A 15,879-nucleotide genomic window follows, 5' to 3' on the forward strand; every position below is an offset into this window, starting at 1 on the left:
ACATACAAAGTGCTATTGTGATGGTACTGGGTTCCAGCACGTATTGTCCATGCCAACCAAACCTTTAGTGATCACTGCTTCCGGGGATGTGGCCATTGTGGGGATGTAATTCACATCTAGTGGGCCTGACCGCGAATAGTGGGGTTCTGGTCCAGAGTGTTTGGTTTGTTGTTTTCTCTGTTACATTTAAAGGCCAAATTTGCACTATTACATTGCCCCATACCGGGTTTGTTTGCTCATCAACAGAAATTGGCAACTTATCTGTTCATATCGGCCAAAAGGACGATTGCTCAAGCATGGAAAAAACCTCAGTCCCCTTTCAGGAAATGAAAAACCGATTGACGTCCATGATGGTCAATGAACAAATGTCTAGTATACTCAAAGACACGCATGCCAAGTTCCTTAACCTCCCTGGCGGTATGATTATTTCAGATTTTAGGTGCTGAAAGCGGTACAATTATTTTGCACAGAAATTTGGCCTTTTATATTACAGGCCTGTAATTCTTAGGAATAATTCAGTTAAATCTGTCCAAACCAGAGTCTAGTAGACATCCCGTGTATGATAAAGTTTCAAAAACAAAATAAAAAATTATAATATAATAAATAACTATAAATAATTATACCAAATAATAATATAATAATAATAAAAATTGTTAATGTAATCAAATCAAAAACACTGAAATTTGCTCAGCTGCAGAATTGTCGCTATCGTTACTTTTAGTATTTGGTGACGGGTTTCCCCACAAATCACTATCACTCAATTCTGCAAGTGATTCTAATTTATTATCGCTGTTTTCTAGCTGGTCTAAAGCCACTTTTGATGTAAAGGGACAGTTTTGGTTGCTATGGACAATCTTCATTTTCCAGGCAGAAAGTACAGTTTTTATAATAGATTTATCCTCCTGATGAAGCGGTCCTTTGATCGTGAAACATGTAGAGGATTGTATGTTCTATGAGGATTCTTCAAATATTGAACTCATCCTGAAGTCTACAAGTATTCATACAAAAGTATAAACTGTACTGACTGTTTCTATGTTTTTTATGTATTGATTCTTTGTAATCATGTCTAGTCTTTTATATGTAAAATAAATATAATTGTTTTTTATTCAAAAGTGTATTGTGCTGTTCGGTACCAAGATAGTTAATTATTTCCCCCTCCTAGTGGTAAACAGCCTCAGAAACTGTCTCCACCCCTTTCTTCAATATTAATACTTGGATGATGGTACCCATTTTTTGTTTATTTTTTTTGACCTCCCATTTTGGGATCCTAACATTGAGGCAAACCTTCCAATTTCCTACATGGTTATGATGTAATTTCCTGTCTACATGTTCCTCTTTGCCAATTAAAACAATAAGAGCTCAGCTATGTTTTCACCAACATCTTGATTGGCCATACCTGCAGCAGATTTCCAAAAAGAAGATATCCCCTGTTTTGGGTTTGCTAGATGTAAAACTACCCAAGATTAATGCAGCTAATATGACATGATAAAAGATGCATACAGACAAATTCAGCTCAAAATATAACGTAAAAGGGACGCGGCCACAGTAGGAAATAGTCTAATCACTATCTCTAATCAGTACTCCCCAAAAACCCTTATTGTCTTGCCAGAGCCTCCGCTGATCTTTCTTTTGGATCTTTTCGTAAAGATCTCCTGGGACCCTTTTTTCTGTCACTTGTGAGCAGCGGGAATTCCTTATAATGACCACAACAGATGTGCAGACCCTGAAGCTCAACTGCTCAGATGTCACTAATACAGTCTGCAATGGACATGTGCAAATCATTTAGTTATACCGAAATTTGGACAAACTTGGCGTTCTTAGAAGATTCTGATGTATCCAAATCTCTGAATCACAACAGTAATGAATTTCAACGAATCCAAAGTAAATTACAAAAACAACAAATTCAGTCGTATTCATTTGCTTCATTCGGATGACAGGATGCAATAGTTTGGACCTTTAAATAACATAACAACATAACAAATGATTCAAATTAATTCAGATCCATTAATTTTATTCTGGGGTGTGTAGCGTAAATATTGTAATAAGATCCTTTTTCTATTGGGATTGAACTTGAGAGACCATACATTTAATTTGTATGTGTGCTGCCCAACAAAGTCAGTTGGGAATAAGGAAACTAATTCAACTTAATAACATATTTATTCATTCTGATTCATTTGTTTTATTCAAATGAGAATGATGCGGTATTCTTTGACTCTTGTTTAATAAACTGATTCTTTTTGCATTAACATGTGTCATTATTATAAAAAAATGCACTACATAAAGAAACATATTGCAATAAATAAAGTAAGCTATAAAAGTGAAATAAGATAATTCCTTTTTATTGTGTTTGGGTTGGATAGAGATGGATCCATCAGAATCTCTGAATCATATCATAGGGAATGAATCTGAATTTAATTTTGTTTCATATGTTACTTTCAGATGCATATGACTCTCGTCGATATCATCCAATCAGCTCATTCCATTTCTCTTTCTGGGTTGGACTAGCAGGAATGACTCAGAGTGCATAAGTAATCTCCCAATATAACAAACTAATATGTTCAAAGGAATATAAAGCAAATCATTCTAACATAATGATTATGACTAAACAAAACGATTTACTTAACAACTGAATCTTAAACAAAACTAAATTTTCATTGTCCGTCTTGCACACCTCAATTTTCCAAGACATAAAAGAAAATAGCAGATAGTTAAAAACAGTCTAGCATGTACTAAAACTAAACCGCTAACAAGGAACCAGATGCATTTGCTTGTTTAGTGTCCAGCATAGCAAGGGTCTTCCTTCCAGGCCTGGATGTCTTGCTACAAAGGAGGATGAATGTGGTCATTATTGAAGCAGATTGATACCTAAAATTGAAAGTATGGCTAATATAACATATATTTCATGGAAAAATGCTGATCCAGGCTACTTCCAGTGCTAATCATGAAACCAAAAACTCATCACATCATTGCTAAAAGTGTGGATCAAATATATGTTGAGTACAGGCCCACTTTACCAACCCAAAACCCAAACTGCTATACCATTAGTTTAGTCGATCTTCATAGCAGTGAGATTACCATAACACAAATTCTAAATATGTAAACTCTCTACTAGATTTTTGCACTTTTATGCTTGTTCGCTATAATTAAACCATAGAAATAAAAGAAAAGTACCAACCTCTGTTCTGCTCACAGCTTGTTTTGCAGGCTTTGATGAAACTTGTTTTTGCAGTGACTCTTCATCAGGATCATCAGAAAATAGTCCCTGGTTTTCTGACACTGTTTCTGTTTCTGACTTAGATTCTGTATCACTAAACAGAACAAACGAAAAAATAATCATTAGTAATATAAGACATTCTTTAAATAACACTCTTCTCAAATTATGGTGACACATGATTGAATGTCATCAGTGTACAGTATATTTCAATTTACAATAAATCATATTTAGGTTATTATCTTTATATATTTCTTACTGTGTTTTGCAAGGTAAATACTGTATAGTGTGCATTTCTAATCCGGATAACTTCCAGTTGTTTATTGTATTTCCTGCCATAATCAGAGTTACTGGTATGGTATGCTTTGACTCCAATCCTATTTCCGGCAGATACTTTGGGTTCTTCTGGTTTCGTTTTTTCTTCCTTGGCTTGCTTAAAAATAACAAAACATAACTAAAAGCTTACAGCTGGTCTCTAAGCATGTGTTGATAAATCCTAAAGATGCAAAACTATGACTACTTAAGCTTGAGCTGAGAATTGTTCAAAAAGCTTTGAATTTCATTGGTCTTACTGTCTGTCAAATGACAAGATGTGGGGACATAGGAGCTGAACTTCAATATGGTGCTATAATAATTAGCCAGTGTAGCTCTACACATTCATTCTCTGTGCATTCCAACATTCCAAGAGGATGTATTTGGGTTGTTTTTTTAATCAGAATTTTTTTTGATTGAGCTTTTTAAAAGAAAAAGAAAACCATCTCAGATAGAGATGCTTTTGGGTTTGTTTTACTAAAGGAAAATAAACTGCGCACTTTGCAAGTGCAGTTGCACTATTTTTTCCCCAGAGCTTAATGCATGTGGTGAAGTTTCACTTCGTAAAGAATACCCAATCAAGTGCAAGGGAAATTAAAACAGCATTTTTGCTTGCACATGTTTGGATAATGGAAATCAGCAGAGCTTCACCGCATTCACCAAGTTCTGTGGAAAATGAGTGCAACTGCACTTGCAAAGTGCACAGTCTATTTGCCTTTAGTAAATCAGCCCCATTATATCCAGAATAGGGATGAGCTTCGAATTCGAGTCAAACTCATGTTCGACTGGAACATCTGCTGTTCGCAAGTTCGCCAAACAGCGAACAACTTGGGGTGTTTGCGGCAAATTTGAATGCCGCGGAACACCCTTTAAAAGTCCATGGGAGAAATCAAAAGTGCTAATTTTAAAGGCTTATATTTATGGTATTGTCATAAAAAGTGTTTGGGGACCTGGGTCCTGCCCTAGGGGACATGGATCAATGCAAAAAAAAGTTTGAAAAACGTAAGTTTTTTCGGGAGCAGTGATTTTAATAATGCTTAAATTGAAACAATAAAAGTGTCTATAGTATGCCTGTAAAGAACAGTCTGAATTGCCGGTCCGACACAGGGGGGAGCGCCAGGATCTGGGGAGCCCCTTGTTAAAGGAGGCTTCCAAATTCCGATAAGCCCCCTACCCGCAGACCCCCACAACCACCGGCCAGGGTTGTGGGGATGAGGCCCTTGTCCTCATCAACATGGGGACAAGATGTTTTGGGGGGCTACCCCAAAGCACCCTCCCAATGTTGAGGGCATGTGGCCTGGTACGGTTCAGGAGGGGGGGCGCTCTCCCGTCCCCCCCTCTTTTCCTGCGGCCTGCCAGGTTGCATGCTCGGATAAGGGTCTGGTATGGATTTTTAGAGGGACCCCCATGCCATTTTTTTTTAAATTTTGGCACGGGGTTCCCCTTAAAATCCATACCAGACCTGAAGGGCCTGGTATGGAATTTAGAGGGACCCCCATGTGATTTTTTTTTTTTAATTTTGGTTTGGGGTTCCCCTTTGGGGAATTCCCATGCCGTTTATATCAATGAACGTTTATGTGTATTGTCGGACTGGCAATTCATTAATAGCCGTGAGTAGTTTTAAATGACTTTTTTTCCTTTGAAATGTCATTTTGCTGTCAGACTGTTCTAAACATGGGAAACATGCGCCCCTTTACAGGCATACTATAGACACCTCCCAGGTACAAAATTTAAAGGGATATTACATTTTTATTGTTTCACTTTAAGCATTATTAAAATCACTGCTCCCGAAAAAACGGCCGTTTTTCAAACTTTTTTTTGCATTGATCCATGTCCCCTGGGGCAGGACCCAGGTCCCCAAAAACTTTTTATGACAATAACTTGCATATAAGCCTTTAAAATTAACACTTTTGATTATTCGTGTTCGTGTCCCATAGACTATTACGGTGTTCGCGTGTTCGAACAAATTTTTTTCCTGTTTGCAAGTTCTGGTGCGAACCGAACAGGGGGGTGTTCGGCTCATCCCCAATCCAGAATTTAGTAAACGCCAAAGCAACGTATAAAAAGGAATCATGACATAGGGATTGCAGTGAATAATGAGTACAAAAGTTGCAAAGGCATTATTTTAACATTTACAGGTTGCGAAGACACTCTCATCAAATGCACCAAAAACACATTGAAAATCTGAAAATGATAAAAGAATCACAAACAGGAAATACCAATTTACTAATTATCGATTGTCGAGTATTCATTTGCCACACCAATCATTACCACTCAAAGTAAGCACCTACAAAGGGGCACCTCTTACAAATTAGACGTCTAAGTAAAGACAGTCATTGAGAAAGGGCCAAGTCCTATTAAGCTTTTCATCTTTTCAAACCATACAGACCAAAGTTTCAGAATTTGTGCTGGGCATCCCCTACCAGTGTGAGTCAGTTTTTCAAATAAGAGTATATTGTGCATTTCTAGAAATGACTCTGTGAAAAAGAGCTAAGAAGCCCAACTTCTAGTAATCAAGTTGAGTGTGATAAAAGGGCTCTGCAAACAGCATTTGTAATGTATTGATTCAGAGTGGTAATGTAAAAGTATCTAAGTATACCCATAGGAGGGTCACATTTGAGAGATACCAAATACAAGGGTTGATTAACTAAAACTGGAGAGTGCTAAATCAGGTGCAACTGTGCATGGTAGCCAATCAGCTTCTAACTTTAGCTTATTCAATTAAGTGTTGATCAAAAACCTGGAAGATCATTGGTTTCTGTGCAAAGATTCACCAGTTTTTGTACTCTTCAGTTTTAGTAAATCAACCCCACAGTGTTTAGTGTAGAGACTACCTCATTCCATCTCTATCGTAAATGAATCAGATTCATTCTTTCTATCACACAGAGAGAGAGAGAATTAGATATATATTTAAAGTACACAGGTACATGTCCAAGAGCACAAGAACCTAAACCTAACCTATATGGAGCATGTTTATGTGTACCAATTCTCCCTGTGACCAACATAGTTGCTGAATGTTGGAGTGGGCTCCTGGGGCAGACTAACCTGGGCACCTAACAGAGCACTAATGTATGGACAATGGTTGGCACAGCACAGCAAATTGAGCATTTGGCTATTGCTTGATTTCATGCCCTCACAAAAGCAGAACTTTACCCACCCCTTAAACCCCAGTGAACCTACAGTTTAGATTAGCTAAATACAATCTGGGTACATTAAAAAAAGTGTGAAATATATTTTCTGTAAAAATCAGCCACAGCCTTAAAAGGCTAACGGATGTCTTGTTTGCTGCCCCCCCAAATACACAGCACCAGCCGTCACTGCTCTAATATCTCCAAAACACCAAAAAAAAACTTCTAACTATTATCTCTCACCTCAGTTACTGCAACTCCTTCCCCAGTTTTATATAGGCTATCCCCCCTTCAGTCCACCTCGAATGCTGCTGCCACTCATCCATGTTACCAACTGTTGAACTGTTCATTGTCAGCTGCCATCTCCTACTCATCTCTTCAGGGAGGCCTATTCCACCTTCACCTGATAAACATACTGTACATTTACTTCCTACATAAGCTAATTCCTCACAGTCAGGGCCGAAACTAGGAGGGGGGGCAGGGGGGACATGTGCCCCAGGGGGGCATTGAGGGGGGGCGCCGCAGCTGGTACCAATCCTCCTGCATCTGCTTCTCCACCTAAACCTCCCGCTAGCGGATTGCTGCCCCCCGCTTCTCTGGTCCCCCCGCAGCGTTCACCTCCACTCCCTAGCTAGCTGTGCAGTATGCGGATGGACCCCAGAGGCGGGCTGACCATTCAAGCAGTCGGCACTGCCTGAGGGCCCAGAGTAAGTGGGGGGTCCCATGAGCTTACTTGCCACTGTGTGGAAAGCAGCATTCATTTCTTCTAACTGCATACACTGTCCGGTGGTGTATGTAGTTAGAATCTCTGATCCTGGTGTCTGTCTCCTTCCTCCGTAGTGCCCTGCACTCGCTGTGTGATCTCTGCTTCAGATCCCACCTCCCATCATCAGTCATCAGTGCCGTGTGCTGGGAGAATCGGGAGGTGGAGAGCACCGCAGGAAGGGAGAGAGGTGAGCAGAATTGTTCTGGGGGAAGTCTGGGGAGGTAAGCTGCAAAGTTTCTGCTAGGAGGCTTTGTTTTGCAGTGAAGGGTCCTACTCCTAGGTGGCAAGGAGGACTGGAAAAGACAGCCCATGTGTGTCTGTGTGGGGGTGGGGAGGTTAGTCTGAGTCAGCAGCAACCCCCCAGAGCTGACAGACATTTCCCAAACTGACACACAGCCCTATCTATATAAAAAAAACCCCAAGCACTCTGTCCAGTTAAAATATAAACCTTAGCGCCTTTGGATAAAAAAACTATGATCATCAAACTCCAGCTGCAGTAAAAAACTTGCTAGAAAGCAAATAGCAAAAAAGCAAAAGACAAATGTAAAAGACAGTTTGCTGCGCTTAGAGTAGATCATATTCATGTATACATGCAGAACACACAAAACTAATAACTAAAACTTGCAGTGCACCTGTAGTGCAAAGTGGATTTGCCTTTTGTAAATAACCCCCCATCACCGCTGTTTTCCCTTGGACCTTGCCAAAGATGGATGTACTAAGGCTGACTTGACTTTCCGTAATTAGAGGGTCCTGGTGTTCCAGTAAGAGTACATCTTAACCTGTGTGTCCGTGGCTGTATTAAGGTGGAGGATTTACCTTTTCAGTGTCCTTTTCTTGACCTACATGTGGAGTTTTTATTTTCCATAGCCATTGGACTATGTGATTTTAGCCTTTGTGCGTTTGGACTTTATTGATCCCTCTCTTTTGTTACACTTTATGTACTTTTATTATTCATTTGTTTTTTCAGCGCAACTTACATTTTATACTGCACAGCTAACCAGGGAGAGGAGGTGAGCAGTGCAGGGGGGACCAGAGAGGCGGGGGGGGGGAACCAGAGGAGCAGGGGGGCAAGGGGAGGATGGGGGACCAGAAGAGCATGGGGGGGACCAGAGGAGCATGGAGGGGACAGAGAAGCAGAGGGGACCAGAGGTGCATGTGGGGGAAACAGAGGAGCATGTGAGGGACCAGAGTAGCATGCGGAGGACCAGAGGCGCAGGGGGGAATAGAGGAGCACAGGGGATGAGAGGAACATGTGGGAGACCAGAGGGGCACTGGGGATCAGAGGAGCACTTTGGACCAGAGGAGCACTTTGGACCAGAGGAGCTCGGGGGACCAGAGGAGCATGGGGGGAACAGAGGAGCATGGAGGGGGAGACCACAGGAGCAAGGGGGACCAGAGGAACATGGGGGAACAGAGGAGCATGGGGGGACCAGAGGAGCACATTTGGGATCAGAGGAGCACGATGGGAACAGAGAAGCACGTGGGAGACCAGAAGAGCATGGGGGACCAGAGGACCACAGGAGAGATCAGAGGAGTACAGGGGGAACCAGAGGAGCATGTGGGAAACCAGAGGAGCACGGGGGGACCAGAGGGGCATGTGGGGGACCAGAGGAGCAAGTGGGGTACCAGGGGAGCACAGGTGGGACCAGAGGAGCATGAGGGAGACCAGAGGAGCACAGGGGGGGATAGAGGAGCAGGGGGGACCAGAGAAGCATGGGGGAACAGAGGAGCAGGTGGGGGACCAGAGGTGTGGGGGGGGACCAGAGGAGCACAGGAGGGACCAGAGGAGCACAGGGGACCAGAGGAGCATGTGGGGGACCAGAGGAGCACGGGGACCAGAGGAGTATGGGGGGGAACAGAGGAGCATGGGGGGAACAAAGGAGCATGGGGGGAACAGGGGAGCAGAGGGGGACCAGAGGAGCACAGTGACCAGAGGTGCAGGGGGGGCAGAGGAGCATGTGGGGGACCAAAGGAGCACTGGGGACCAGAGGAGCATGTGGGGGACCAGAGTAGCACAGTGGGGACCAGAGGAGAATGTGGGGAACCAGAGGAGCATGTGGGGGGGAGCACAGGGGGGGACCAGAGGAGCACGGGGGACCAGAGAAGCATGTGGGGGATTGGAGGAGCACATGGGGAACCAGAGGAGCATGTGTGGGACCAGAGGAGCACGGGGGACCAGAGGAGCACGGGGTAGAGAGGAGCAGCGGGGACCAGAGGAGCATGGGGAATAGTGACTTACTGTGACTCAGTTGACCCTACCTTTTAAATTGTAAACTGTCACAAGCAGGGCACTTTTAACTCTCTTGTATTAGGTTATATTGTAACTGTATTGTCTCCCTTTATTTTGCAGAGTGCTCCGCAAACTGCTGGCATCATATAAAGAAAGAATAATAATAATGATAATATCCCTAGATATATATTTACTCACTGTGTTATGGAGGCCACACTAAGATTTACTGATTCACACTGAATTTCAAACTGGTGTCCACCTTTCTGGCAACATGATCTCCTGTGTTCTGCAAAAACAAACGTTAAAAAAAAAAATTGTTACATTATAAGTAAATTCAAAACTTCCTCTGTATGCGGCACTATTTAAAGATATTAACCACAACAATCAGCTTACCAAAATTCAAAAAGAAAAGGTAGTTTTCTTTTAGTAGCAAACTCTACTATTACTCGTTATTTGATCTGCTTGATTAACCTTGTAACATTCAAAATACCAGGATGTTTGTACCATAAAATCAGTTTCTTCAAGGGTCATTAAGACAATGTTTCTCAATTCCAGTCCTCAAGTACCCCCAACAGGTCATGTTTTCAGGCTTTTCATTATTTTGCACAGGTGATTTGATCAGTTTCACTGCCTTGGTAATTACCACAGCCGTTTCATCTGAGGGAATTCCTGAAAACATGACCTATTTTGGGGTAGTTAAGGTGTCAGGGTCCTTACCTCGGCAAGCGGGGCGCCCGCGGTGGTGTGCGTCAGGGTGCGTCGGCGCGCGTTGGCGCGCGCGTTCCAGCGGACCTCGCCGTGCGGGCTCCTCGCGGCGCCGGTGTGTGTGTGTCCAGGATCGTTCCACTGTGCACGCCGGTTTGCGGGGGCGCGCGCGCGGGCATTGGCAGGTGCGCGTGCCTGTGTGTGCCGGGGCGCGCGCGTGCACGTCGTTTGGCGCCAAAAGCCCTATTTAAGCCAGTGAGTTCTGGTGACCAGTGCTGCCTAATCAACAGCTAGTCGTTCCAGAGCCTGACCGTGTACCTTGTCTGTTCCTGCTATACCTGTTGACCCGGCCTTGTCCCCCGACCTCTCTCTGAACTCTGCCTGCACCGACCTTTGCTTGTCTGACCATCCGCTTGCCTGTTCCACTGTACCTCTGCCGTCTGCCTGTTGCCAAACCCGGCCTGCCTCCTGACCATCCATCTGCCTGCTCCCTGGGATCCTATCAGCCTGTCTGCAGACTTCCTGCCTGTTGTCCACACCAACCTGCTCTGCTCAGTGAAGGTGCTCCAGCCTACTCCAGTCTTTCCAGCTGTTAACCCTGTGACACCCGGACTGCAATACCAGGACAGCCATACAGGCCTTCATACCACTCCGTACTGTCGCACCCCCTGTTTACTCTACCAGGGGGCCGATAGTCGGAGGGTAAGGGAGCCTACTCTCTGCCCGACAGGACTCACCGGTCTGGTAAGTAGGAGCCTGATAGTATTAGGCAGCCATGACCGAGTCCGGGCAGGGGGCCTCCCCCATGGATGAACTTTGCCGACATCTGGCGGGTCTAACCCAGGCTGTGAAAAGCCTACAAGAGGGATATTCCAGCTTGGAAGAACGTGTACAGGCCTTGTCCGCACCTTCCGGTCCACCAGGGTCCGCAGCAGCCACCTCAACACCTTCTGTGGTCATGTTACCTCCTGAGCCAAAAGTACCAGTACCCGAAAGATTTCTCGGAGACCGAAGTAGGTATCGTGCCTTCCGGAATGCTTGCAACCTTTACTTCGCCCTACTGCCACGCACGTTCTCCCTGGAAGCCACTAAGGTGGGCTTTGTTATTTCCTTACTTTCTGGTGAACCACAAACATGGGCCCACCGACTCTTGGAGCAAAAATCAGTCGCCTTGGATAGTCTGGAGGCCTTCTTTGGAGCCATGTCCCAACTATACGAAGACCCCCAGCTCACTGCCACCGCGGAAGCCACCTTACTGGCCCTTCGTCAAGGCCGTCGAGCAGCTGAAGACTATGCCGTCGAGTTCAGACGCTGGAGTTCTGACACGGTGTGGAATGACGCTGCGTTGCGCCATCAGTTCAGGCGGGGCGCCCGCGGATGGGGTTGTCAGAACCCCTCAAAGATGAGTTGGCACGAGTAGGGGTACCACAGACCTTGGAAGAGCTTATCAATCTGTCCATCCAAATAGACCGTAGACTGCGAGAACGACGTACTGAAAGAACCACCAGTACCTTTCGTCCCACCTGGATGATTCCACAAGTACCCTGTCCTCCCAGCAGATCTCCCGCTCCACCACCTGCCTCGACCTATGATGCTCCTGAACCAATGCAGCTTGGTCTATTCCGTCCTTCTTTGACCCCAGAGGAGAAGACACGTAGGCGGGCACACAACCTCTGCCTCTACTGCGGGGAATCGGGGCACTACGCCAGCGGTTGCCCCAACAAGATGCGTAAGTGTCGTTCTGATGTTCGTACCTGTGCTACTATTGTACCCACTATGGGCACGCACCTAACCATTTCTGTCACTTTACAGCTTCCCGGAAAGGCCATCCAAGTCCCAGCTATCATTGATTCTGGAGCCTGCAGCTGTTTTATCGACCGGACCTTTGCCTCTCAACATGCCATTCCTCTCCAAACCAAAACTCAAAGCCTTGCTGTTCATCTTGCTGACGGTTCTGCTCTCCGCTCCGGCCCGGTCACTCAGGAGACCGTCCCCTTAGAAGCCATCATGGGCCAGCAACACCATGAATATCTCTGTCTGGACGCCATCTCGTCCCCCCTCTTTCCAGTCATTCTTGGAATACCTTGGCTACAGGTGCACAACCCCCAAATCAACTGGGCTTCAGGTAATGTCGAGTTCCTCTCTGGATATTGTCTTCAACACTGTATGCAAGGGACAGGCCGTGAGGTTACCCAACTCCTCTGTCTACATCCAGATGTTGATCTGCTTCAAGCTATCCCTGAGCCTTACCGAGACTTTGCGGATGTGTTTAGCAAAAAGGGGGCAGAATTGCTACCCCCACACAGGCCCTACGACTGCCCAATCGAATTGCTTCCTGGAACCGAGGTACCTTTTGGCCGGATCTTCCCCCTGACCGAGCAGGAGCTGGACACCCTGAAGCAGTACTTAGATGAAAATCTGAAAAAGAAATTTATCCGCCCGTCCACCTCCCCGGCCGGTGCGGGCTTATTTTTTGTGGAAAAGAAGGATCATTCCCTGCGGCCATGTATTGATTACCGCGAATTGAATAAGATAACGATTAAAAATCGCTACCCGCTCCCTCTGGTACCTGAGTTATTCCAAAGGCTGGGCACTGCCAGAATCTTTACTAAATTGGATCTCCGGGGTGCTTACAACCTAATCCGCATCCGAGAGGGTACCAAGTGGAAAACTGCGTTTCGCACTCGTTTCGGGCATTTCGAGTACCAGGTCATGCCCTTCGGTCTTTGTAATGCCCCAGCTACGTTCCAGCACTTTGTGAACGACATCTTTAGAGATATCCTGGACCTCTACGTCATCGTTTATCTGGACGACATACTCATCTTCTCCTCTTCTTTGGCGGATCATCGCAGGCACGTCAGGAATGTTCCCGTCCGGCTCAGGCAACATGGCTTATACGCTAAACTGGATAAATGTGAGTTCGAACGCCAGAGTATCCAGTTCTTGGGACTCATTATTTCTGTTGAAGGAATCAAGATGGACCCACAAAAAGTATCGGCCATCCTGGACTGGCCTGCTCCTACAGACAAGAAAGGGGTCCAACGTTTCGTAGGATTTTCCAACTTCTACAGGAAATTTATTAAAGACTTCTCTAAGATCATTGCACCAATAACGGAACTTACTAGACAGGGGGCACGATTCTGTTGGTCGTCCCGAGCACAGGCAGCGTTCGAGAAATTAAAGGGACTGTTTACTTCTGCTTCTATTCTCAAGCACCCGGACCCTGCGTTACCGTTTGTGCTGGAAGTGGATGCTTCTGAGATCGCAGTGGGGGCAGTACTTTCTCAACGTCAGGGCCCCAAGGCCCTCTTGTTTCCTGTAGCATTCTTTTCCCGTAAACTCTCGTCATCTGAGAAAAATTATGATGTCGGAGACCGGGAACTGTTGGCCATCAAAGCGGCTTTGGAAGAGTGGCGCTATCTACTAGAGGGTGCGGTACATCCGGTTCTCATCTTTACCGACCACAAGAACTTGGAATACCTAAGAGCAGCCAAGCGACTCAGACCACGACAGGCTAGATGGGCACTTTTTTTTTCCCGCTTCTCCTTTCATATCACGTACAGGCCCGGATCCAAGAATGGAAAACCTGATGCCCTATCACGAATGTTTCACGACTCCAAGGAAAGTACTCCTCCTGATACTATTTTGCCTGCAGGTAGTTTCTTACTTCTCCAGGGAGATTTAATTTCCAGGATTAAACAGGCCTCCTCTGAAATTCCTCTACCTACTGGAACCAGTTTAAGCGATGGGTTGCTCTGGCATGAAGGCAAGATTTTTGTACCTGAAAGATGTAGGGTACTGGTACTGGAACTATGTCATGACCACAAGCTGGCGGGTCACTTCGGAGCCCGGAAAACCTCAGAATTGGTGCTACGCACCTTTTGGTGGCCTTGTCTCCTGGGTTCTTGCCGCACTTGTGCCCGGAATAAATGCAACCGCTCAAAGGCCTGGGGTTTATTGAGACCCTTACCGATTCCTGACAGACCTTGGAGAATGCTATCAATGGACTTCATTGTGGAGTTACCCCCCTCTGAAGGTTTCTCAACCATCTTTGTGGTGATCGATAGGCTATCCAAGATGGCACACTTCATCCCTATGAAGGGTACTCCCACAGCCGTAGAAACGGCGAAGATATTCGTCAAGGAAGTAGTAAGGTTACATGGGGTGTCCACGAATATTGTATCCGACCGGGGTGTTCAATTTACCTCCCGGTTTTGGAGAGCACTGTGTGCCGCTTTGGAAATTGAATTGGCGTTCTCCTCGGCCTACCACCCTCAGACGAACGGCCAGACAGAAAGAACTAACCAGACGCTGGAGCAATACCTCCGTTGTTTTTCTGTAAGACGACTGGGTGTCCTTGTTACCAGTCGCTGAATTCTCATATAACAACTCCCTACACTCTGCCATCAACCAGACTCCTTTCTTTGCGAATTATGGATTCAACCCTTCTTTCCTTCCCAGTTCTATCCCGGAATGTTCTCTACCCGCAGTAACGGAAACAATGGAGTTCTTTTCTAGTAACTGTAAGATCTTGCAGGAAACCATGGCCCAATCCCAGGCTTCCTTCAAGAGGATGTTCGACAAGAAAAGGCGAGGAGAACTCGTCCTTGAGCCTGGCAACCAAGTGTGGCTCTCTACAACTAACCTAAAGTTGGCTTGTCCCTCCAGGAAGTTGGGACCTAAGTTCCTGGGCCCGTTTCGGGTGAAAAGAAAGGTGAATGATGTTGCCTTTGAACTTAGTCTGCCAGAATCCCTTAGAATCCACCCGGTCTTCCACGTTTCGTTACTGAAACCAGTTATCCACGATCCTTTTCCTGACCGTAAGGCCAAGCCACCGGAGGCTGTTTTGGTCAACAATGAGGAGGAGTTCGAAGTCGAGGCAATCTTGGATTGTAGGAAGAGGCAGAATCAGCTCCAGTACCTCATTAAGTGGAAGGGGTATGGACCCGAGGATAATTCTTGGGAACCCGAAGGTAACCTACATGCCAACGAATTGCTACGAGCCTTCAAGAACTCCCATGCACCCAGGCTGGCCCAGCTGGGCATCCGGAGGCTGCCCTTGAGGGGGGGGCACTGTCAGGGTCCTTACCTCGGCAGGCGGGGCGCCCGCGGTGGTGTGCGTCAGGGTGCGTCGGCGCGCGTTCCAGCGGACCTCGCCGTGCGGGCTCCTCGCGGCGCCGGTGTGTGTGTCCAGGATCGTTCCACTGTGCACGCCGGTGTGCGGGGGCGCGCGCGCGGGCGTTGGTGGGCGCGCGTGCCTGTGTGTGCCGGGGCGCGCGCGTGCACGTCGTTTGGCGCCAAAAGCCCTATTTAAGCCAGTGAGTTCTGGTGACCAGTGCTGCCTAATCAACAGCTAGTCGTTCCAGAGCCTGACCGTGTACCTTGTCTGTTCCTGCTATACCTGTTGACCCGGCCTTGTCCCCCGACCTCTCTCTGAACTCTGCCTGCACCGACCTTTGCTTGTCTGACCATCCGCTTGCCTGTTCCACTGTACCTCTGCCGTCTGCCTGTTGCCAAACCCGGCCTG

General features: G+C 46.1%; 1 protein-coding gene across 1 annotated transcript in view; it reads right to left on the reverse strand.

Moving 5' to 3' along the window:
* PCNX2 (pecanex 2) overlaps positions 1-15,879 on the reverse strand; it is a 294,170-nt gene that overhangs the window by 228,889 nt on the left and 49,402 nt on the right. Inside the window, exons 7-8 of the mRNA XM_073627975.1 lie at positions 9,846-9,933; positions 3,176-3,308 (exon numbers count right to left, since the gene is read on the reverse strand). Coding sequence (XP_073484076.1) covers positions 3,176-3,308; positions 9,846-9,933 — 221 coding nt within the window. The remainder of the gene's footprint in view (positions 1-3,175; positions 3,309-9,845; positions 9,934-15,879) is intronic.

Source organism: Aquarana catesbeiana, linkage group LG04, assembly GCF_042186555.1.
Source record: "Aquarana catesbeiana isolate 2022-GZ linkage group LG04, ASM4218655v1, whole genome shotgun sequence".
Lineage (NCBI taxonomy): Eukaryota > Metazoa > Chordata > Amphibia > Anura > Ranidae > Aquarana > Aquarana catesbeiana.